Source organism: Solanum dulcamara, chromosome 9 (genome assembly GCF_947179165.1).
Source record: "Solanum dulcamara chromosome 9, daSolDulc1.2, whole genome shotgun sequence".
Lineage (NCBI taxonomy): Eukaryota > Viridiplantae > Streptophyta > Magnoliopsida > Solanales > Solanaceae > Solanum > Solanum dulcamara.
In genome coordinates this window covers 59,879,051-59,905,483 of record NC_077245.1, presented here as the reverse complement: position 1 = coordinate 59,905,483, position 26,433 = coordinate 59,879,051, and the positions used below count along the sequence as shown (strand labels likewise).

The window sequence follows — 26,433 nt, the reverse complement described above, 5'->3', positions numbered from 1 at the left end:
TTGGTCCTAGAGCCTAGGATACCAGTCCCGAATGCACCCTAGGGTCTTTCTCTGCACCCCCTCTACTGTCTAGAGTTGACTTTTTCATCTTTCACCCCGATCTGTACCTACCTACATGAAAGGAGGTTAGAACTAATCCCCTCTATAGAGCCATCACCGTACGTGTAACAGTCCATTAGGGGGGGATTATCCTAATAACACAGCTCTATCGCACGATCTTAGATATGAAAGAAAGATAACATCCTAAATGTCCTGTAGTCCCCTGGTTATGGATGTGGCGTGTAACATATCAATAATCAAGACTCTAGTAGACACGGTCTACAGACAATCTAAGGACGAACTGCTCTGATACCAATTCTGCTACGACCCAACCCCGTGGGTCGCGACTGGGTCTGATCTGGACCCCCGTATACCTGTCTATCAGTTGTGGTCAAGTCGAACTGAAAATAACATAATACCATGCAACATAACCCTATTGGGTGATAATATTTCCACAATGACATACATAACCCACATATATATGTCTACAGACCTCTAAAAATATTAATGACGATATATCGCGGCACAGGGCCCCCGTCGTACCCTTGAATAGATAAAATAGTTTTATACATCAGTGGTCATTACGAAAAACTAAGTTCCGATATAATAGAGCCTCTTCTAGTTGAGCTAATTGAATCCCTAGCTGATGGATTCCCAAAACCTGTATCTGCACCAGCGGATATTATACACAGCCCCCCCCCCCCGAAGAAAGGGGTTAGTACGACATATGTACTGAGTATGTAAAACATAATATAATACAACTGAAAGCATATCTGAAATAGAGGAGCAGGGGATAATTTGTCACATAAGAAACTTGTACTTGTACTCTGTAATTTGTAAAAGCATGCATGCTCAAATTAGACAATATAGTCGGCCCTATCAAGGATCCGGTGGATACATCTGTAAAACCATCAACAACCCAGTGCCATCACCACCTTATTACAATACATCATCATATATGTACATATCTGCCCAGGCACTTTAGTGAGGGACTCAGTGGATAATGCAGTGAACTGTGTACAAGAATCTTTCCTGGCCCGAGACTTAGTGATAGAGGGGTTACAGTATGCACGAGTAGAGTAGTGAGTAACCGTATGTAATTTAAAACATTATCAGGACCCAACAGAATAAGAAAGTTAAGCTTTTGCTTGAGGACCTGAGTAGTTGTGTAGTCATCTCGAGTGTCCTCTAAATGCCACTATGGGATGTCTCAAATATAGTCTCGGGGACCCTAGACATGTATTAATATTAGGCCAAATCATTTATGGAATCAGAAATACTTAGTATCATATAGTCTTTAAGGCTTGGAGCCCGTACATTTATTATCTCCTTAATACATAGATGTTTCCATGGAACTAGTGCAATTATTACAAGAGTTCGATATTCAAAAGTAAATAGGAGATGCTAAGAGTGGAGTTACTCTGGAGCTCAGATCATACTTCACTTACAACTAAGACATGCTGAAAGAAAAAAAGAGAACAAGCTCTATATAGTCTATACTTTCCTTCATGTGGTCATCCTGTACATATTTCGTATCCGGCACATCCTGGAGCTCGGTGAACAATTATCGCATCATAAACTCATTTTCATACCAAGTACATATCAATAGAAAGGAGAGGTAGCTTTCCACACAACACTTTTTGACACGTAGAAGCCTCAACAGGCATTACACTATTCTTGCAGGAGTTCCAATACTAAGCAGTGGACAGGGATTATGAGGCATACTTGGAGTTCTGGGAATAAAATTATCCCCTCATTTCATGTATAATTTAATTAAGTCTAAGAAATGCCAAAAGGAATAAAAAATAGCTTTACATACTTATTCCAAAATATGCCAAGAGGAAGCTTCACATACCTCTTATGAGTTACTCTTTATCCTGTTCGCCTCGTCGTCCTTTGAACTTATTCAACACGGAAGTAATAAGAATATCAAACACTCTTTACCTTCCAGCACCTTAAGTTGCGCCTTAGTATTCATGGAACCTATTTTTTGGTTCGTCTCCTCGACTAGTTCTTTAATTAGTTAAGGCGTTAATGATAATTGGGCAGCATCTCCCCTATAATGTGCCCTATCCGAATTTCCAATTACACACCTAATACCTACAAAAAACCAACAATATTAACCTGAAGCATATGTTTAAGCAATTCACACCAACAATATACAACATAAACTCCAAACAACTCGCTCGAAACTACGATACCAAAATAGGGTTTCTGGACTTTATTTCTCAATGCCTTTAATTATACGAAACGAGGGGTCGGGTGGATGAAACCAGAAGCACCCACACATAATTTATAACACTTTTAGTCCCTGCAACACACCCCCACACTCCTTCAGCAGCACACCACAAGCACAACACTTTACTTCGACGACAATTCAATTCTAGCGACTACAATCTAACTTGCTTCAAACGCCAAGAATATTTATGATGTTTTACCATTTACATCCACTTAAAAAACGTATAATATACTTAATAACAGACCTATAAACTCCAAATTTAAAGGAGAAACCTTACCTTTTCCCAAATTGGCCAAAACTTACCAAGCTAGCCTCAAAAAACTTCTTGATGTGCTGCAATAGAGTGGACTGTTTATGTCCCTTCTCCGCTGCCCCAAATTATGATTTTAGGTTATTAAACATATTTATATATCCATGGGATACCAAAAATAATTAATTTACAGAAAGGAATCGGGCCTTACCTTGGAACAAAACCCGTAGCTCCCTCCTTTGATCCTCTATGTTTTTGTTTCAACTTTCTCTTATTTGTTCCAAGTGTAAAGCTGAAGATATGGTTCCGTAGACATCGTAAGATACATATATACATCCCCATGTGCTTTAGGAACACCATAGATAATTAATTTACGGAGAAAAATTAGAACTTACCTTGAAATCTCCAAGTTGCCTCTTTTTTCTCCTTCACATTTTTTTTTCTCTCTTTGGCTGATGTTTTGGATAACAAATGAGGCTAAGAGTCATCTAAAATGTAGATATATGTTTCCTTAGGGGTGGTGACATGTGTCATCTCCTAAGGGTGACATGTGTCTAGCCTCCATTAGGCCAACACATACATGCTGCCAATTAGGGCCTGCCACGTGGCAGTGGGGCCCACCTCCCCCCAAGCAGGTGGGTCACCTACTTGACCCCGAGCTGGTGGGTCGCCTACTTGCTTGAGGTGCTTCCACATGTCACTCCATCATTGACTTCCACGTGTCCTTCTCTTCTATTTCTCGTGGGTTCTTAATCTCATCTTATTTTAAGAACCCGTGTAATCCTCTCTACGTAAGCTTGGTATGTACTCAAGTGGCTTAAGTATGTAAAACTTCTATGTTAGTAGCTTATGTAGGTAAATAGAGTCCTACGACATGTTACTTGGCCTCCAACTTCTTTCGACTTCCCATGACCCTATTTCCAACCTTTCCTCTCACGGGTTATCGCATTTTTCTTTTCTTAGAGTTGTATGGTAGTGTAGTAAATTATCCGACCCACTTCATAACTTCTAAGAAGCTTAAACGACATTCTCAGCTCAAGAGTGTGGGATGTAACACTTCTTATAGATTACTCTTAACCACATTTGCCTCTTCGTCTTTTGAACCTATTTAACATGAGAGTAATACTAAGATTAATAACCTTTCACTTTCCAATTTCCAACTCTACAACCACGTATCCATAGGAATTATTTTCTTATCCATTTCCCTTAACTAGGTTATTACTAGCTCGGAAGTTACCGAAAATTGGGCAGCATCTCCCTATAACTTCAACATACCCGAGATTTCAACTCAGCCAAAATATCAACAACAATACCAACAACAACCAGCAGCATATTTACAAGTAAATCACTTCAACTTTATACATTACAAACTCCAAACAACTCGCTTATCCACGATACCAAAATAGAGTTTTAATCTTTATTTTGTAAAACCTTTAACAATATGAAATAGAGGGTCGTGTAGCTGAAACCAGAAGCATCCACACCCTTTTTAAAACATCTTCCATCCCTACACCACGCAATCAAACCAGCTGCAACCACAACACCACAATCACAACACACTACCCAACTTTGATTTACTATAACGACTTCAATTTAGTTCATTTCTAACATCAGGCATCCTTATGCAATTTTTCCACTTCCAACCTTATCTAAGATAAGAAATATGCCTCATAACATCATCATAAACTCCAATTTAAAAGGTAAAACCTTACCTTGCCCAAACTCGCCAAAACTCGCCTCAGAAGTTCCTTTAGCATGACTAAACCTTTGTGGCTGCTTTTTGTCTTTTTGGTACTGCCCCAAATCATAAATTTACATTAATAACACCTTCATATCCTCTTGGTATACCTAGATAATTAATTCACGGAGCGAAATCGGAGGACTTACCCTTTTTTTTCTCCAACCCGTGGCTCTCTCTTCTCTAGCTCAAGGTTTCTCTTCTCTTCTCTTTTTTTCTCTGGAAGTTTGTAGATAATAATGACTCATAAAATATATATATATATATATATATAGTCTACCTTAGGGGGTGTGACACATGTCAACCCCTAAGAGGTGACACGTGATAATCCCTAAGTGGTGACATATGTCAAGCCTTTATTGGGCCACCACATCCCCTTCTCTAATAAGGGGATGCCATATGGAAGGTGGGGTCCACCCCCTACTCTAGCTGTTTCCACATGGAACTTCTAGCTACTGCCATATGGCACTCTCTTATGCTTCCATATGTCACTCTCTTTTCCTCTTTGTGGGTTCGTAATCTCGTCTTACTTTACGAATATGTCAATCCTTGCTACGTAAGCTTGGTATGAACTCAAGTATCTTAAGACTGTAAGATTTTCAATTTGGTAGCTTACGTACATAAGTCGAGTCCTACTACTCATTACTTGGCCTCCAACTTCTTCCGGACTATTATAACCATATTTCCAATCTTCCCTACTATGGGGTGTCACATTCTCCCTTCCTTAGAGTTGTTTGGTAGGGTTATAGATTATCCGTCTCACATTGTGACTTCTAATAATCTTAAGAACCTTTCAAGAAACTTAAGAGCCTATCAAGAAACTTAAGAAGCTTAAGAAACTTCAAAAGTACAAAAGTACAGGGTATAACATTAATTTTCTCTAGATTTTTGTTTAAAGCTTAAAATTTCAGCCCTCAACTTAGTTGTCTTTCTCGAGTGAAAGAATCTGATAAGAAAATTGTGAGGCAAATCATTCCGACTTCAACCACCTCTTCGCTTCTCCCACCAAAGAAAAGGGAAACAATGTTAGCCTCACATCATCAGGAAATACCCCATTAGGCGTATAAGTGTCACTAATCTCCAAGAAGTTCTTGATGTGGACTTGGGATCTTCATGAGGAAAACCTATGAACTGCTCATTAGAGTGCAACAGCTGCACAATGTTCTATTTTAGTTAAAATATTCCTCCAGCTGGCAGTTTTTGAATATTGGAGGTAATAATAGCTATGAGTAGGACTGCCACATCACATACTATCATAGCTATCATTTCCACAGGGACTTCTACAGGTATTTCATTAGTATGACCTAGATTTACCTTTGGTAGAGGATATAGAACAGTTGCTCTCCTTCTTTACTGATGTAAAAATCTTTCAGGCTCAGCTAGTGGTTCTACAACATTCTCGCTTCTGTCCAGTGTGCATTTGTGAATTCTCGAAAAAGAAATAACTTTTAAGATCAAGTTTTTAGCATGAACACAAATAATAAAGGAACTTCGAAAAGAAAACTATTGCCAAATTAAAAATTCTCCCCTGCAACGACGCCAAAAACTTATTGCGTCCAAATGTACATGCTCGTGTAAGCGGTCTCAAAAATAATATAGTGACCTTTTTAAGAGCCGAATATAGAACCCATAAGAAGGCTTAATTAGGTTTTGGCTTGCTTTTCAATGAATTAAATTATTTATGCGTGCTGCAGAGAGTTGAGTTTGTTTATATCTAAAACAATTATATCAAACATAATATAAGGAAATTATTTAATGATATTAGAGAGATTTGATCAATTTAAGGGAAAGTTTTGGGGTTGTAGCACTTCTAGATTTCAGGTCTAACATTCTTCACTTTGGTATCTAATGAGTATTTTGATTATTGATTTACAGGGTTGATTTTATAATTATGATCTTTCGATCTCTAATTGCCTACTTTTGTTGACAACCTAACTAAATTGTTGAGCGGGGATAACATGAACCAACAAAAATGTATTAAATTTATCATCCTATTTAGTAACCAAACATGGTGTATAAGTATGTGTCATGGGCATCCTATACAAGAATTATCCTAGACAATTCTAGAACAAACATGCTCCCTATATTCTAGTGTTCTATCTCATTTCCGTTTTCCGAGTTACGGGTAGATAACAAATTTGTTCTAAAGGTGATCAAGCATTAAAACAATAAAAACAAGAATATAGGAGTAATCAAATACAAAAAACCATTTTCAAACAAAGAATACAAGATTTAAACCTTTATCTTGTGGCTACAAATCAAAACAAGGGGATTTTGCCACTCATAGTTTGTAACATAATTACATAAACCATTAATGACATAAAAACTTTAATTCAATTGATAGAAAAGAAGAAATATCATAAAAAAGTAGTTCTTCCTTCGTCTCCTTCAGTCCAAATCTGATAATCTTATCTAGATCTATAATAAAATATGTAAACGTGTTGTTTATAGCCACTAAAAATGCGGAGTTAAAGTAACCACACTGAAGTCCGCGATGCGGACTTATTTTAGTTTGGTGTAATTTTGCATTAGCTTTGTCGGTGAAATTTGTTCTATACCTAACCAAGTCTATTATGTCAAATAAATTCCAAGTGTTGGAACTAAGTCACTGAAGCTTAGTCTGCGACGCGGACACACTCCAAAATTATGCATTTTCTCCACATTTGTTCTCCTTTGAGGTCCACTTTAAATCCGATCATGTTTTGAATGTCGATTCTTTCTCAATTTTCCTTGAAAGTGTCTAATAATGTTGGTTGGTTACGACAATACAAGAATATGCTAAAATATGAACTAAACTCTAGAAATTTTCTCTCCACTTGACTATAAATTATGGGTTTTATTTCCTATTGGGTACATTAATGCACCCAAGATCACTACCCCACACTTATAGCTTTGTTTGTCCTCGAACAAACTCTAGTCTTATTACTAAAATAACAAACACAAGATATATAAAGCAGTTCTACCAAACCATAGTGATTGCACAAGTAGCTTACTTTACACACACATGTGTAACTTTGTTCACATGACTAATGAACTGAAGACCACATAAACTCGAGAGTTGACTCTGTAATAAAGAAAACTCATATAGCTTGTTAAATTAAAACTCATGCAGAATTATCACTTCTTCATTAAACATGTCCCCTTACCAAGAAAGAATTGCCCATACTCTCGCAGTTACATTCCTTGTCAACAATAATGGGTATTTAAACAAAATTCACTCACTCTAACTCTCTCAAATGATCTCACAAGTTGCTCAAGAGGAACCATAGGCTTCCCCTTACTGTATTATGCAATTCTATTAAGGTAGGTAAGACTTAACAATCACTTAGGACTTTTTTGGGTTGTAATGTAGGCTAGGGTATGGGTAGGTATTAATATGGACATGTATAGTGACTCGGTTCCCAAGCGTTTTCAATACACTACATTCAATAATTCCATGCAAGTACTTCATAACCTTATTCTTACCACTTTGTTGTTTCTATAGCTTACCTTTTCAATTCATTTATTAGTGTAGGGGATGTCTTCTTATCCTTACTCTTTACAAACATAATGTGGTTGGATTTATTTTTCACTTTCACCTTGCTTCTCTTCCCTAACACAAGATTTTGTTTTAATTATTTTCACCAATTGTTTTATTTTGAGTAACACAAGGTTGTAACCCCCCATTTCTCCGTTTATTCTTTCCCAAAGCTCTTGGCTTTTATTTTTTTGGATCAAAATTATGGTCACAGAAAAGAAAAATAGGTATAGGCTTTAAATTAGGCTACCAAAGAATCAAGTCAAAGTCTCAAAAGGGCTAACTATGGATTTACATTAAGGTAGGTATACCAAGTTGTTTTAAACTAAGGTTACCAAAGACTTGCCTAGATGATTTCCCTAAGTTCAAAACGTTCTTTATTTTCACTACTCATACAAATAGGGCAAGTTCTAGAAATCAAGAGCAATAAGGATTACACAATTAAGCTTTACCATACTATACATGTTTGATTTAAGAATGGCAATTCTTCAAAAATTTCAACCACAATCACATAAATTCAACACTATTACAGATCTAACAACAGAGTTTTAGGTGTCTTAATTTAGTCAGTTCTATTGATTCCATGCTTTTAAAACATTTCATTCGCTACTTTTGCAATTATGTTGTTTAGTAAAACACTTTATATACATTATAAATATATAGCAAAAACTCTTTTTTATATGGTTGAAAGGGACTATCCATGGTCAAAGAATCGAAAACAAATGCCATGAAACCCAAAATTAATTAATAATAATAAAAAATTTAAATAGCATCAAGTAGTCACGATAAACCAATCCAGCTAAACCAAAACATAAATACTGATAAAAATAAACAGAAATAGTTAAATAAAACAAACATTCCACCCCACACTTAATGTTGGGAACTGTCCTTAGGGAAACAAAGTAGTAGACTTCACTATCTACTCGTCCACAAGTCCTCTAATAGTAGGATACTCAACCGGCAATGGGTCAAACTCCATAGCCTCAAAATCGAACTCCACATCTGAGCTTTTCCTCCTTCTCTCCTCTTTCGTAGGGATGTCATCTTCAGTTATCTCATAATAGTCTGGACCAAGTCCTAATACAACCATAGTATGCTCGTTTAGTGGATATTTTCTTTTTACCTCAAGGAGTTCATTTTCAGTCGAGGTGGATCATTTAGTGCAGTGTCAGGTCATCTCCAAGCCAAACATATGAGTTGTTATCATATCATCGCGCTTCATGTGCTCCTATGTAGTGAAGAGTGGGGCGTAAGTGGTGTATGTACCCTTAATGTTTGTGACATTATAGGGCTCTGAGGTAAGGGGAGACATATAACTGTATTGGTCCTCAAGGACCCGACCCTTCGGTATATCTCTGTGATAAGGCCTCAAATACATACCTTCTACCGCAATGGAATCTACACTTACGAATGGTTGATTTGATCATAGAACCAACATTTACCTCTATACCCTTCATGAGGGCATATGCCAAACACACCATGTCCCTTGTTATTTCAGTGTAGTGGAATCTTAGGATAAGGCTGTGCATAACGATTTTAACCCATACTCGGGCTTTTTTGTTAAGATGGACATATGGAAATATATTGTGGTAGCCTTGTAACCAGTAACAAACCCAATTTATTGTTGACCTAAGACCACACAAAGTATTGCGGACATCTCGATAAGGTGGTGGAATATTCAGCTCTGTCAGGGTAGTAGTGGGGAACTCCGGAGTTCTTAATATATCATTGATGGTCATTAGAAAAAGAGGAACAACAATCCCTCACACTGTAATATAATGAGTGCGCTGATCCGGTTGATAATTTGCATAAAATTCTCTCACTACGTGCAAGTTGCACGGTTTTGGGTCAGGAAATAAGAAGCTAATATTAAGCTCCTCATGATATGTGGGTAGTCATGGGTTAAATTTTCTTCATCAATCGACATATCAGATAGATAGAGGTTTTCTTTGTGTCTTTGTACTAGCTCTTTCTTGCCTGATTTACCGCTTTCAAACAAAAATGGTGAAATTAACCTCTCGGCATAGCTGGAGCAGGTGGTATAGAGGGCTCCCCACTTTCTCTCTTTCTATTACTAGGTCGTGCTAGTTCCTTACCGGGTCTTCAGCTAGACGACATTATTTTGCCTGTCAGCCCTCCACAAACTAGACAATATATAAGAACCCATATGTACATTTGCAACCTTAGGTCAACAACCCTATACTTAAACCCTACATTAGCATGCAAGTGATATGAAGGTACTTAGACTTCCATTTATTCCAACAATAAGTACATCCATGTTAATAAACCAACCCATTCTTCAATAAATCAACATGGTGAATATAACACTATATAAATTCACAAAAGCCTCCCATATTCAAGTATATTCCTAAAAAAACATACAAGACTCAACAATAACACATCTTTCTACTTTAACTCCCTAGATTCACGCACAATTTCAACACAAATATTTAGAAAAATAACAACTCACCCCAAACTTAACTTACAAGGTAAACTCATTATTAACATAACATAACATTCAAGTTTAGTTAGTACTTCAATATATATGATCACCACAACTACAAACATTCATTCCCCCTTTATATCAAAACTAGGGTTAGGGTTCAAGAACTTCAACCCATGATCAATTAACCACAACAATCAATTTCTCAGCAAATTACACACCCACAACAATTTCAATCAAAGAAAAATGAGAATCAATTATATTGAGTCAAAAACTAAAGCCCAAGAACTTACCAATTTAAATTTCATATGCCCATATCATAAAACTAGTTCAAGAGTACATAGCTTTTATGGGTGAGAAAAAAAACATGAGAGTTCTTTCTTGAATTTTCACAAGTGCATCACGGATTTGCTTGATAAGAGAGAATTTAGAGGAATTGAAAAGTATAGTGCGGATACTGTGTTGAAAATTTGGATTAAAAAGGGAATTTGTAGTGTTAAAAATTGATTATGTCGGGTTAAAAAAATAAAATAGGTTAAGCCCATCTTTTTAAATGAAAATTCCCACAAAAACTTCCAGGTCTACGACCGGACTTGTCATGGACCACACCAATTAGTGTGCCAAACTTTCAAAATAAAAATTTGTACACAAATAAACCAGGTCCGCGGACCTGGCACACACTTTCCTTCTACTGAATTTTTTTTAAAAACAAAATATGTGCGAGATATACCTGGCCAAAAATTGAATAGTGATGGAGTAGGTCTACGGCGTGGAGACTTCGCGGACTACACTATTTAGGAATCATCCAAACTCCCTTTTTTTTATTTTCGTGTTCAACTTATACTATCCTAATTATACACTAAAGCAAAATATAATTTTAGCAAACTAAAAAAATCCATGATAACTTATAATTAAAAATATTTTACACTACCTCACGGGTAGCCTCCCGCATAGTTCCAAATTTAAAGTTGCAGCACGAATCATCTCTAGCTTCATTCATTCTCGAGATCAATTCTTTCTTCCTCATGATCGATGTCTTGCCTAAAATAGTTAGTAACACATTGGCCATTCACTACGAATGAGGTTGATTTGGTGTTATTATATAGTTTCACGGCTCCATGTGTCGATATTCATACCACCTTAAATTATCCACTCAATTTTGATTGAAGCTTTCCTGGAAAAAGATACAAACACAAGTTAAAGAGCAAAACCTTTTGGCTTGGATCGAATGTTCTAGCGACTCTATTATTGTAATGCCATTTCTTCATCTTCTCTTTATAAAACTTCGCATTCCCATAACCGTGGAGCCTAAATTCTTTCAATTCATGGAGTTGATACTTATGCTTTCTACCTAGCAGCTTCGAGTCTAGGTTCAACTTTTTGATAGCCCAATATGCCTGGTGCTCTAGCTCCACCGAAAAGTTACATGCTTTTCCAAATACCATACGGTACGGTGAAGTGGCAATTGGGATTTTGTAGCAGTCTAGTAAGCCTAGAGCAATTCATCTAGGTTGGTAGCCCAGTCCTTTCTTATAGAATTTACTATTTTCTGAAGGATTTTCTTCACTTCACGATTTGATACTTCAACCTGTCCGCTAGTCTGGGGTGATATCCTTTGGCAACCTTTTGCCTGACATCAAACTTAGCTAATAGATTCTTTAATGTTTGATTTATGAAATAGTTACCTCCATCGCTAATGTGGCCCTTAGAGTGTCAAAACTTGTGAAAATGTTCTTTTTTATGAAGCAAATTACCACTTTAGAGTCATTGGTTGGTAAATCGATGGACTCGACACATTTAGAAACATAATCAACTTCTACCAATATATACTGATTCCCATATAATGATGTGAAGGGATACATGAAGTCTATTCCCCACACATCAAAGATATATACCTCTAGAATGTTATTCAACGGCATCTTATGCCTTCTTGATATGGTGCCTTTCCTTTGGCATTGATCACAACTCTTCACAAAACCTACAACATCTTTAAATAAATTAGGCCAAAAAAACCTGACTGCAGTATCTTATGAGTTCTTCGTTCGCCTCCATGATGTCCACCGTATGTAGATGAATGGCAACTGCGTAGAACTTGTTGAACCTCAAATTCAGGCACACATCTCCTTATCATCTAGTCAACACCTTTTTTGAATAAGTAGGTTTCATCCCATATATAACTTATCTTCATACATTAGCCTCATCTTTTTTGGGATTTTGCTTCGGGGCAAAATACTCCACTCACTATGTAGTTCACAATATATGCATACCATGGGAGTTCTTGTATCTCTACTGCCAATAGCTTCTTATCCAAAAACTTTCTTTATAGACTTTTGCGCACCTACATAGGATTATTCCTCCGATCTTTATAAGTGGTCTTCTATTTGATTTTTGCATCCCCTCATATCTTTGATTTCAATATCGAATTCTTGGAGCTGTAAAATCCATCTCATTAATCTCAGTTTTGCATGCTTCTTGTTGAACATATACCTGAGGTCTGCATGGTTAGTATAAACAATTACTTTTGTACCTGCTAGGTAAGAGAAAAATTTATCAAATGCATAAGCCAATGCTAGCATCTCATTTACTGTTATAGTGTAGTTGGCCTGAGCTGAGTCAAGAGTCTTGCTGGCATAATAGATGGAGTTAAAAAAATTCTCCTTCCTTTGTCCCAACACTGCTCCTACTGCTATATCACTTGCATCGCACATCAGCACAAAAGGTAGCTCCCAGTCAAGAGTTATCAAGATTGACGCTTCAATCAACTTCTTCTTTAAGAGTTCAAAGGGTTGCAAATATTTATCATCAAAAAGAAATTTTACCTCCTTTTCTAGCAAGATGCACATTTGTCTGGTGACCTTTGAAAAATCATTGATGAATAGCCGATAGAATCTGACATGACCTAGTAAACTGTGGAACCTTGTACTGAAACCGATGGTTGAAGCTTCTTGATTACTTCGATTTTAGCTTTGTCTACCTCAAAACTATCTTTTGAAGGCATAATACCCTCATTTACAAAGAAGTGACACTTTTCCCAATTTATGACGAGATTGGTTTTCTCACATCATGCTAATACTTTCTCTAGATTATACAAACAAAGATCAAAAGACACTCCAAATACTGAAAAGTCATCCATGAAGATCTCTATGAAATCTTCAACCATATCATGAAATATAGCTATCATGCACCTCTAAAAAAGGCATGATCATTACAAAGGCCAAATGGGATACGCTTAAATGCATATATATTATACGGGAATGTAAATGTTATCTTTTTCTAGTCCTTCGGTGCAATGGTAATTTAGTTGTAGCCTGAATATCCATCCAATAAGCAATAGTACTCTTGTCTTGCTAACCTGTCGAGCATTTGGTCAATTAATGGCACTAGGTTGTGATCTTTCCTTATAGAATCATTTAACTTTCTGTAGTCCATACATATATGCCAACCAATCACTGCACTTGTGGGGATTAACTCATTCTTCATATTAGTCACCACAGTCATTCCCCCTTTCTTTGGCACACACTGAACTAGGCTTACCCACTTACTATCAAAGATTAGGTATATTATGCCTGTATCTAGCCACTTGATTATCTCTTTCTTCACCACCTCTTTCATGATAGGGTTCAACCGATGTTGTGGTTATTCACTAGCCTTATGTCCTTCTTCCATGAAAATCCAATGCATTCACAAAGCGGGGCTTATACCATGGTGGTCAGACATTTGCCATTCAATTTTCTTCTTGTGCCTTTTTAATACCTCAAATGTTGTTGTGACCTATATCTCAAAAAAAGCCGATTAAAGAATTACCAATAAGGTATTATTCACTCCAAGAAAAAAAAACCTAAGGTGTGCTGACAATTGCTTCGACTCCAAGTTAGGAGCATCTTCAATAAATAGCTTGGGTGAAGGACCCAATTTTCTATTCAAAGGTTCCACATTCTCTTTCCACATGCAAACATTTGGAATGTCAAGCACACTAGCTAGCTCTTGAGCTTCTATGTCCTCTTCAATATCTTGACCCATAAACACTCTTTCTAAAGGATCTTTTGCTAAAATGCATTGAGCTGCTACTTCTTTATCGATGACAGTTATAGAAGACAACTCTTCATAGACTACAGGTAATTTCAATGCCTGATATACATCAAGCCCTCCACTTTTTCATATGCTCTTATAGTCAATCTACCTTTGGCCACATCAATAATTGTACCGCATGTTGCTAAGAATGGATGCCCTAAGATAAAAGGAACATTTGGATCAGGCTCAAAATCTAATCCAACAAAATCAACAGTAAAAACATGAGGGATCCCACTTGAACTAACACATCCTCAATAATACCATCACGTCTAGCTATAAAACAATCAGCTAATTGTAACAAAATGGTGGTTGATTTAAGTTCTCCCAGACCTAATTTCTAAAGCATAGATCTAGGCATCAAGTTTATACTAGCACCTAAATCACAGAGACCTCTTCCATTACTGCACTTACCATTAATTACATGTACCATGAAACTACCTAGATCTTTTTGTTTAGTTGGAAGCTTAACTTTGTTCAATATTTTTGAACTACACTCTCTAGTGAGTGCCACTGTTGCAAATTCAACTAAATTTCTCTTGTTGGCCACAATATCTTTGACAAACTAGGCATATTTAGGAATGCCCTACAACACATTAATCAAAGGTAAGTTAATTTGTACCTTTTTAAGCATATCTATGAATTTTACAAAATACTACTCTTCCTTCTTCTTTTTAAATTTTTATGGGAATGGGGGACGTGGTTTTGTTTTTAGCTCTTGCTCCATCTGTGGTCGGCTAGGTTCACTGGATTCAACCTTAGGGGCTTTACTGTTAACTTCACTACCTTTTATCCATGGCTCTAGTGCAGCTAGTCCTTATCTACTTTGTGTGCTCCCAGCATTTACCTGCTTGGGGTATGGATTAGTCTCACCTGATAAATCACCTTGCGGGCAAGAATTCTTAGCACTTTCTAGCTGTCCCACCTACTTCTCTAAATTTTGAGTAGTAATTGGATACTAAAGAACATCTGCAACTAGCTTAGCTTGGTCATTCATGAGTTTTTTAAGCATGTTTTCTACACTCATGTTTCCTACACTATTTGATTGTTCGTTACTTAGGTCTTTTTATTTGTAGTGTTGGCCTCCTCTTTGTGATCTATATTGACCTTGGCCTTGATTGTTGTACTGTTGCCCACCATCTTGTGGTTTGTATTGGGTCTTCCCTTGATGTTGGTTTTGCTGATTTTCACCCTATAAGAAGTTCGGATGGTTTTGCCAATTTGGGTTGTAAGTATTTTCATAGTTCTGATTACCTCCACTCCTAGGTGCATTACCCACAAAATTTACCAACTCAATATTAGCTCCACAGTATTTTTCCACACCCCTCGCACCACATGTGTTATTGCTGAACCATATCCAATGAAGCTTGCTGCTATCCTATTGCCAATTTATTAAAATGCATTGTCATCATATACTACATTGCTGTAATCTGTGATGTCAATGTTGTCATTGCAATAACTTCCAACATGTCTTCTTGTTTTTGAACCACATCTACAGATTCCTCTTTTCCACTTAGGATTTCCCTGAGATATGCTATTAAGCAGTGTATAGAGCTCATCATTTGTTTTCTCTAATGCTTGTCCACCTACTAGAGAATCAAGAAGTATTTTGGTATTGGATTCCAACCCTTCAATGAAGGGTGGACCAACACCTCATTAACTAGATGATGGTGAGGACAACTAATGAGTAAATATTTAAACCTGTCCCAATATTGATACAATTTTTCTCCAGATTTTTGGTTAAAGCTTAAAATTTTAGCCCTCAACTTAGTTTTCTTCCCCGAGGGAAAGAAACTGATAAGAAACTTGCGAGCCAAATCATTCCATATAGTAATTGAGTTTTGTGGTTCCGACTTCAACCGCCTCTTAGCTTCCCGCAACAAAGAAAAGGAAAACAATGTTAGCCTCACATAATCAGGAGAAACCACATTAGGCGTATAAGTATTGCTGATCTCCAAGAAGTTCTAGAAGTGTACTTGGGGATCTTCATGAGGCAAACCTATAAACTGCTCATTAGAATGCAACAGGAGCACCATGTTCTGTTTCAATTCAAATCTTCCTCTAACTGGTAGTTTCTGAATTCTAGAGGTGACATTAGCTGTGAGTGGGACTGCCACATCACGTACTGTCTTGGCTACTATTTCCTTAGGGACTTCTACAGGTACTTCGTTAGTATCACCCAAATTAACCTATTCTACGGGATATAGATCCTCCATAACCAACCTCTCAAATACAAACTAAAAGATTCTAAACAACAAAGATTGTTGGCTAAGTGAAGAAAAATAGAATGGCCGGAGAAACTACAAATCAAGGAAACACTAGTTGTGCACAAGGGTATGAAGAACAATTATACTACTAGTCCAATGGGATGACATTCGACTATGTTGACCTTGTAATGAAACTAAATCCACAAGAACTATAATTCTCAGAACTAACAAAGTTGTTCTAGCCACCTATCTAACAAGGGTCGGTACCACAAAAAAATTGACAGTAAGGGAGACAAAAAGTAAAAGCTAACAAGCCAGGCTGCAAACTCATAACACAGCCACCAAGGTAAGGTAATGGGGAGTTGCTCAACTACTACTACTCAACATAAAAGCTCGACCTACTCGATTGACTACTATAGAAATCAACTACACACTAAATCATAAACAAATAAGTCTAAGTTAGGTTACTATGATAGTCATGGGACAAATAAAAATTCAAATAGGCATGTATGGGTATAAAAATCCCAAAACCACACAATATAGGTAATGAATAAAAATATAATGATTTCATCCAAATATAATCAATATCTGGACCCTCGGCCTCTAGCTGGACTATAAGAGCATGGAACAGATCCTGACCGACCTTGCACTGAGCACCTGAAGTACCACCTCTGATTGGATGCACTTTAAACCCACAAAACTGACCTAGCTGAACAAATTATGCACTGGTCCGATATCGAGGACACTCTTTGGATTCATGTCCAAGATCATAGGATAAGTATGCAATATCTGAAAGATCATTTTCTTCCTGGAGCACTCCCTGACTTATACTAGGATCATCTCTGCAATAATAAAAGCCCCGAGAAGAATGGCCCATAAGAAGACAACCACCACAGCCTAGCAACCATAAGTTGAACCTCTCGAACCCTGACTTATACTAGGATTATCCTGATTGTGCTGGATACCACTAGAAGCATGCAATGCCTTCTTAACATGCTAGCTAGACTCCCCCTACAAGAATATCTGGTGGGGTCTATCATAATATTCCCTACACCTAGATGAATGCACCGGGTCCATCGACTCTCTCTAATAAAGTTTCTTACCTCTGGATACTCATAGAAACCATCACCACTATCAATCCACCAAAAGGGTCCAGTTAGAATAGGATAGTCTTCGCCACTTGAAGGCCAATGTTCTCACCCCAAAATAGGATGCTATTACCACTGTGTTGATGATAAGGCCTCTTACCACTATCCATATAAGCCTTAGGGAATGCCTTCTCCACAGCCCTCGCATGAGTAAAAACTTGGGGAAAGGTAGATCCCACCTCTTTAATGTGCTCTGACGCCATACGAGTGGCAAAGACAATCCCCTAATGAACTTCGACTTATACCCCTATCCATAAGGGATATAGGGTTATTCCCACTCAAGATATCCCAACACATTCTCTAATACTGATGAAAACCCCTTTTGGGGAACCATCAACCTATCTCTGGCAAAAAAACCATATACCAAAACTCTGGTAGAACTTTCTGATGCTTCGACTAGGTCCATTGGAAACCTCAAGCTATCCATATAAGAAAGAATGGATTCCAAAGTATTAGTTTTAGAGATTTTTCAATGAAAGGAAACATGATAAGAGGTCAAAAACAGAATTTACAAGAAATGTCATATAGCCTTCTGAAGATAGGATACGAACGTTTTCTCCTCGATTTGCAGGACTATACTAGGCATTGCCCTCATGCCAATGATGTCGGTCAACCTAGAGCTTTGATACCAACCTTTCACATCCCATTTCTCATGTCATTATGGTATCTATTAACACCCACTAGTATATAAGCCAAATCGTTAACCCTTAGCTCAAAACCAAAAGCAATGAGTTATCAAGCAGAAGATGAATAAATAAATAGCAATGAAAAGAACGAGAACAACTAAAATAAAATACAAGGAACCACCCTAAGACCGAGCATCAATCAGTAGTCAAGCACCTAAATCAAAATAGGAGTACAAGGCTTTTAAAACATAAATATAAGTATAGACAGTCTTCAAAAGTAAGTAAAGACTAGTCCCAGCCTAAAATAGATAGAAATTGACAACTGTGAATGCTAGGAGCTCACCTAATTTTTGAATCAACAACTACTCCGCACCTATCCAAATCAATGGCTATAACAAATACTATGATCTGCAGGGGCAGAAGTATAATATGAGTACCAAACGAATGGTACTCAGTAGACATAGGTTGACTGAGCTCTACAACTAAAGTATAAATAATATAGATAGTATAGACAATAAGGCAAAGATATAAGATACATAGATAGAAAAGCAGAGTCAAGAAATGTACTTGAACGCGCAAGTCAATAATCGATTTACAATTAGAAGGTACCGTAGGAATCAACTAATCAACAATAGATTACTAACTATCACCGCAAATCACATAGTGAATTAAGGACTAATCCAATAGAAACTAGTAGAAAATATCAACCACAACTCTAGACTAAGACACCCTACAGACCAATTTCAAATTCAACAAGAGATAAGTAAAGATGCCATAACCCTAGATGGTAAAAAAAATGACAAACATACCCCCGACCCCATAAAATTGAGGGACCAAACAATAAGAAAATGGTGATAGGTGATGCTAATTAATGCAAGTTTATAGTAAAAATATTAACATTATTGGTGGCTCTTAAATATCATCAACAAGTGTTTATAACCACCTCATTTCTTGGCCTTCCAAGTAGAACTTATGCAGCTCCCTCATCTAGTTTAGTGGTATACTAGCCAGAAGGGCCCATAGTGGATGCGGAAAGTCTGTATATAATGCCTATGCCCAAACTAGGTCTTATGTAAACATATAACATCCCCGTAGTGGTACAGGAGAGTGAGCAACCAAAACGATGTAGAAAAGGGTAATGTTGCACCAAATATCAATGAAACTGTCAGTAAAAAAGCAATACGTCCTCGACACCTCATAATGTAAAAACTAGTGTCCAAATGATTCTTGTGGTAGGACTCCCGTTAAAACCAGTTTAAAATAGTAAAAGTCTGAAAACAACTTCTAAAAATCAGTACTGAAAAATCCATAAAGAATTTTGGATCGCACCACAAAAAATGTAAAAATGCTGAATTAATGCAAGCATGCCATCACCAGCATAAAAACAAGACACTTACACAGTCTGAATAATACATCAAGTCATACAATACTAACAAGGCAAAGAGACTAACCTAGGGTCCAATCTCTCCTCAGATAAGGCCTCGGGCCCAACAACAGATAATAGATATTATAGCATCACAAGCTTACCGCTAAAATATAAAATAGAAACTAAGTAATTAAAAACTAGCTCAATATCAGATTAGGGGATAAAATATCTCTAGGATCGATAGATTACCCAAAAATATGCCATCTCAATTCCCATCGAGCACAACTAAGACAAACCTATTGCCACGATGAGCCAAAGAGATCTTAGGAACTAGCACAAAAGCACATCAACCATAACAAGCCCTATCGAAAGCTACACCTAGCTCTAAGGGCAATGAAACATACGTTGAAGAATCTAAGTATCAAACCTAGCTTAAGTCCATCAATACCAATCCTACAAAGTATAATCTCACCAATCCAATATGCAGGTAAAGACACAGGCCTAAGATAAGGATTTATAGAGACTACGCTAGTCTAAGACTAATTTGGGGTGACAAAAATGGAATAGAAGGAGGAAAGCCATAAACTCAATCAATAAAAACCTAAATCACATGAAATATATACTAAACAATATCTACTAAAGATCAATCAAAGTGGGAGAATGTAGCCTATCTCAAAGCCGATCATGCGCACTCCAATCCACAAAATTATGCTCTCCACCTCCGAATTACCTCCAATTACTATCAGGCTAACAAATATTTATCACGACGTCAATAAAAATGTTTTGACATCAAATTTGCATTTTTCAAAACCAAACCCAAAATTGAATCTAAAATGGAATTGTGGGACCAGCACCAAGAATTCCAAATTCGACTCTATGAAAAGTTTCATTTGAGATTAATGAGCTTGAGGTAAAAAAATATAGCAAAATTCAATGCTAAAAATGAAGGAATCAGTTCATGCATAATTTCCACCATTAAAGATTTAAAAAGAGAGAGGGAGGCCCTTTGGGACAAAATTTACCTCAAAATGACACCTTTCGAAGCTCCCAGCATAGCCACAATACAAACACATAGGACTTCACATCACTTCAATTAGATCTCTCAAGCTCAACATATTGCATTTTTATACTTGGCGACACAACTGAAATTCTGGTTTTACAAGAACCCCCAGGGGTCGTAAAAGCGACACCTAAGTCTCTTAATGTAAAACCCCAAATGTTTGAAATATGAAAAATGAGGAACAAAAGATGAAATTCCATAAAAATGCATCTTTTGGCACAAGGTGGTCTTCACGGGACCCACTGTGGGACGTATAAAGAAACAAGAGTTCTAAAGAACCACTGTGGTCCTAATCCTGTGCTTTGAGTTCTGAAGTGGTGACCATGAGGGGCCACCATGGGCTGTAGTGCGGACCATGATCCGTTATGAGCTCCATGGTGAGCCTTTCCTGTTGGCCTCTAATAAGCCCTGCATCAGGCTGTTATTCAGAGTCTGTAGTGAACTCCACATACCATGAAGGTCTTCGTGGAGAAAATCCTAAAAATTTCTTGCAAACCCCCAAAATTTTAATTCCAAGTCTACCACCACAGAAGACCCCCACAAATCGTGGTGCTCTTAACAGGCTGTGGTGGGTATCGTGGTGGGAAACCTCCCAAAAACCCCTTTCAGAAAATCCTATGTCCCTCACTACAGAGGGGACCATGGATCATATTTTCTATCACAGTCTGTGGTAATGGTCCATTTTGGTTCCAGAATCAGTTTTAAGTTGGGGTTATTTTGGTCTTTTCCCCTTATTTCATTAATTTATGTGAACAATTTTTGAGACTAGATTCCTACCTATTAACTACCCTAAAGTCTTCTAACCCTCTCATTCTCTCCATAATTCCCTCAAATCATAAACCCTTTTGTCCTATGTTTTTGTTCAAGGTCCTCCTCTCCCAAAGAAATCCAAAAAAGGGTTCTTCAAGGTCAAGATTTCATTCTCTTCAATTTATAGCTCATCAAGATCAAGGTATGTGGGACTTAATCTATGGGTTCCTTCCACCCATGGAATTCGAAAGATTTCTTCTCAGTCCTCTTATGACTTCTTCAATTTAAAGCTCTAATGTCATGACTTGCATTGGGTCTTCTCAATTCTGATATATTTTAATGTTATTAGCCTAATTATGCATAATTCACATCACATTGCATGATTTCAAGTTAATTTTAATGACTCATGCAATATGCTAGTTTCAAGTATGATTTATGCGATATGATCATGATTTTTAATATTATTTAAATACAAGCTTTATGAATGAGGTTAAAGATGCTTTATGTAAGAAAGTTTATGAATATTTTATGAAAGGTTATGATCAATGTTTTTATGATGTTTCAAGTAAGTTTAATGAAAGAGTGACTTGAGATCCTTGAAATATGTATACGTTATATTCTACATAGTGAAGTGTATTTCTTTTATATTGTTTACTTATTTTAATATGTGTACTATTTTTATTAATTTAATAGCAATCCATTTAATTTTTCCTTCAAATTATTTAAATCATAGCCTTTTCCATTCAATTCATGTCAATTCTATCTAATTTTTGTGCAAATTTTATCAATTCTAGCCCATATGAATCCAATATGGTCTAATTATAAATCTCAATTTTAATCTCATTCGTTCACCCTGTATTGATCAATGGCTGCGATTAAATCTATTCTTTCATATTATTTCAATTACCCACCCCCAAATTCCTAAAATCCTAATCACTTTGCCTTTTCTCTCAAAATGAAGAGAAAACGGCCTCTTTCTATCTCTATCTATTCTCTCCTCCTTTTCTCCTCCAAAATAGAGGTCCACTACAATCTCCTCTCCGGTGAAACCACCATGAGCACCACATCTCTCTTCTTCTCTCACATAACCTCTTCTCTCCATCTTTTCATCTTCTCTCCAATCGCCGTCTCTAGTGAAGAAGAGACTGATGAGACAACCTCAAGATACCACCGTACCACCATTCCACTTCGTCGTCCCTTCTCAATCAGAACAAAGACCCAATTCCCCTCTCTCTTCATCGCTCTGCGAATGAAGACCAAAGCCGTCACCGCTGTTATTCTCTCCCATCACTGTATGTCTCATCCTCTCTCTTCTTCTCCCTCTCTTTTCATCCTAGATCAACAATCACTGGACGACCCTTTTCCCATTGAATTCGATGAGTATCAGCAACAAAGTATTATTTCTCCACCATTCCACTAACAATAATGATGAAGACAACCTTATCAACAGAATTTCAAGGCTTTATTATTTTAGAGATGGATCTGTAAAGATCCATCCGTAGTAAGATTTCTTTAAGTTTAATTATGATACTTACTACATCTCTTTTTTTTTTCTTTAAACGAACTAAGGATTTGCTACCATATGTTATTACCAACAATCTTCTGTGTAATTCATTTATTGGTACACCATTATCATTTTTGGCTTTGTTATAATAGACTTAATGCTCAATTAGAATTTAATAAATCTGTTTGAATATGATAAGTAATAATAGTGAGTTATTCCTTTGGATTTTAAGTTATATGACATCATTACATGCTCAATTTGTTTTGATTTGTTTAAAACTAAGAGAGTACTACTAGCTCTTGGTTATATTTTTAGTTAGTTTTGATATTAGTTGATTACTTCTTGATCCTAACGTGTTATGTTCTTTGAATTGGTTTGACAGTCTATATATTTAGCTTGATTATGGTCTAATACAATAGCTTGATATACAAATCGTTTGACAGTTTTGATACTCACCTAATTATAGTAAGCTTTGAATAATAGTGCCTTTGGTATGGTTTGCTCTAATTCTCTCTCAAACTTTTTAATCAAAATAATCCATCTCTCTAGAACTCTCCCTCAAAAATCAATCTTCTCTGTTAAGTCAAAGCTAAGGCTCCAAGGTACAAATCTCATTCTCAAGATTTCAAGATTGATTTTAATCAAGGTATGTTGAGAATTCATCCATGGATCATTTTTATTTATGGAGTCCCAAAAAATTCTCTCCTTTTCAATTTATTTCAATTTAATGGTTCTAGGATTTTTGATCAATTTGCATTAGGTCACTTTAGTGTAAGACCCCGGAAACTTGGAAAGTCCTAAACAAAGGATCAAAGGAGGAATTCTCAGAAGTTGTAGAACACTGGCACCAGAAGCTGACCAAGGAAGCCTTCACAGACCATGGTCAGCATCATGGACTGTGGTGAGAACCACGGGACATGAATCCCTCTGTGGTGAGACCTCCCCAAAGTCCTCAAGAATGTTTCGAAAGGCAGGGTCCACGAACAACCATCACAGGCTGTTTTAACCCAAGGTGGTGTCATTTTGAGGGCAAAATTCACCTATCTAAAGACCCCAGACCCTTTAAAGCCCTGTTAATCCTCTCCTCTCAAGTTCTTCCAAGGGCTTCAAGGCAAGGCTAAGGTTTCAAAATTCAAGGCATTGAAGTCTCCTTTCTTCCTCAAGTGTTCTTAGGGATTTTGTTTCTCTCAAGGTATGTGGGTTTTTATCCATGAGTCGTTTCACCCATGGAGCCCATCTGTTTTCTCCACCAAGTATTTCAATTCAAAATGATAAAATCTTATGGGTTTTTTACATGATGAATTTAAATACATAGATTATGATATATATAAAGTTTCTTTATATATATTGATGGATATTGACTCTTGATTTCATGAAGTTATGATATTATTAAAGAGCCTATATGAAGGATGATTCTCACTTCTCTCTCTCTAATATCTCTCTAAGGAAGAAGCTCTTACGAAGGGCACTTCAGTCATAATTTTGTATATGGGGTGGGACCCACCTCCGGACATCAAAAAATTTCGTTCAAAAGATGGAATCGAAGATTTCATCTATACGAACGTAATGCAAATTGTATCATCTCCAAACTCCAACTATAGCTCCTCCAATCATCAAAAATCAGAAATGAGCACTGTTCATATATCTGAGAAAGAGCTGATGAATGTTCAACGAATTATTGATTTGCAGAAGAATGGATTGCTACGAGTTAAACTAAATACAGGAATTGTATCTACATCCTATGAACTACATTCAAGCCAAAAATCACAAATATTCACCAGCCAAATTGAACACACTGTTTAGGCGATTTCTACGCACAAAGCCACAGTACCATCGGAATCGCGATCTCAAAATCAAAGGGGCTCAGGTGTTATTCGAGCCAATATACATACTGGGGTTTATCCCCCAGGTCATGGCGCCACTGATGGTATAGTTTTCACTAGAAGAACAAACTCCGGTGAAGAAAAGGGTGGCGGTGCTGGAGGTCCAGCGAGTATAATGGATCAAAGTCAATGCCAAATTATTTCTCATGATATGGAGCAGCTTCAGAACACCAAGCGCGACCTCGAATCCTCACCAAAACACTTGAATATCGCCTGCAACACTGTCAACAGTGGTGACGCTGGAGCTCCGGCCAATTATAGGGTGCGAGACCAATGTCAAAAGGACCACAATGGTGGTGTGCACCTTCCCAGCCACCTAAGGTACTTCAAATCTTCACAAACAAGCTCACATTCAAAAATTCGTCAAGAGGACTGTGGTGGTGCCGGAGCTCCTGGTACTACTATCAATATATTCAAATCTAGTGAAGGTCCTTTGTAACTTCTTGCAAATGGTCTTCCTGGTACTGCTATTAGTGAATCCCTGCAAGGCTTAGTTCATGATCCTCTTAATGATAATAATATAGATCACAATGTGAAGAAACAAAATCATCACATAAGTGGTGCACATGCAGCTGCAGGTATTTTTACTCCCTCTAATTTGATTACTAAAGATTATAATATGTTGAAATCTAGTGGTGATCATGCAAATGAATACCCTGGTACTGCTGGTAATACTTCTATGCAAAATGATATTGTCCCTTCCACAAGTAGTATGCTAAAATCCATTGGAACTCAATTGCAATCTAATGAAAATGAGCACCATGGTGTTGTGATAGATTGTTCAATACAGGGGAAGGAAGGTTATATTCAAAATGATGCTAGCAATATGTTTAAGTATAGTAATGATGTACCTACCGCTACTCAAGGGAGGGAAGATTATATTCAAAAAGATGCTGGCAATAAGTTTAAGTCCAGTAATGTTGTACCTACTACTATTCAGAACCAAGGCACTAACACTCCCAACCTTATAGCAGCTCATAAGAAGAACACTCCAAACCAGCACAATTTTCCTAAAATCTCTAGTAACTTTGATAAGCCAAATCAAAACCACCAAGAAACTAAGTTAGTACCTAATAAATCCCAACCAAATGAACACAACTTAATTACCAACTCTGCCTCATTGAGAGTTTCTAACAACTTTGAGGTTTTTAATCCTAACAATCATAAAAGAGATCAAAACAGCCATCCACCAAGTAGGAAAAATCTTGTCGCCAAAAATAATAACCAAATTAGAGCTCCTAATCCAAATACTCCTAATCCTCCAAATCCTATTGTGACTCATACACTTGCAACCAGACTTAGAGCCCAAGAGGCTGTACAAAATACTCTTATAGGTATCTCTGCTCCTGCAATCACCACAAAGTAAGGATACCCTGCAGTTTTGTTTTTTAAGGAAGATTTCATGGTTAATTTAGCAGTTAGGTATAAATACACACTTATTGGGAAGTTTACACATACTATGCCAAGAATGGAGGTTATTAGAAAGGAGTTCATTCTCCAAACAGAACTTAAAGGGGGGGTTAAACTGATTCACTTCAACTCTAGACACTTATACATTGATTTAGATAATAAGTTTGATCACACAACAGTGTGGA

At 37.0% G+C, this 26,433-nt stretch overlaps 1 protein-coding gene and 1 non-coding gene across 2 annotated transcripts; both read left to right on the top strand.

Moving 5' to 3' along the window:
• Positions 1-15,956: 15,956 nt before the first annotated feature.
• LOC129904831 (small nucleolar RNA R71) lies at positions 15,957-16,063 on the top strand. The gene has a single exon (XR_008770502.1). It is a non-coding gene; the product is annotated as a small nucleolar RNA R71 (small nucleolar RNA).
• An 8,380-nt stretch (positions 16,064-24,443) lies between these two features.
• LOC129903710 (uncharacterized) lies at positions 24,444-26,204 on the top strand. Its single transcript, XM_055979255.1, has 3 exons — positions 24,444-24,683; positions 24,759-25,233; positions 25,327-26,204. Exons 1-3 carry the CDS (start codon positions 24,444-24,446, stop codon positions 26,202-26,204), a joined length of 1,593 nt encoding a protein of 530 aa, XP_055835230.1.
• Positions 26,205-26,433: the final 229 nt, after the last annotated feature.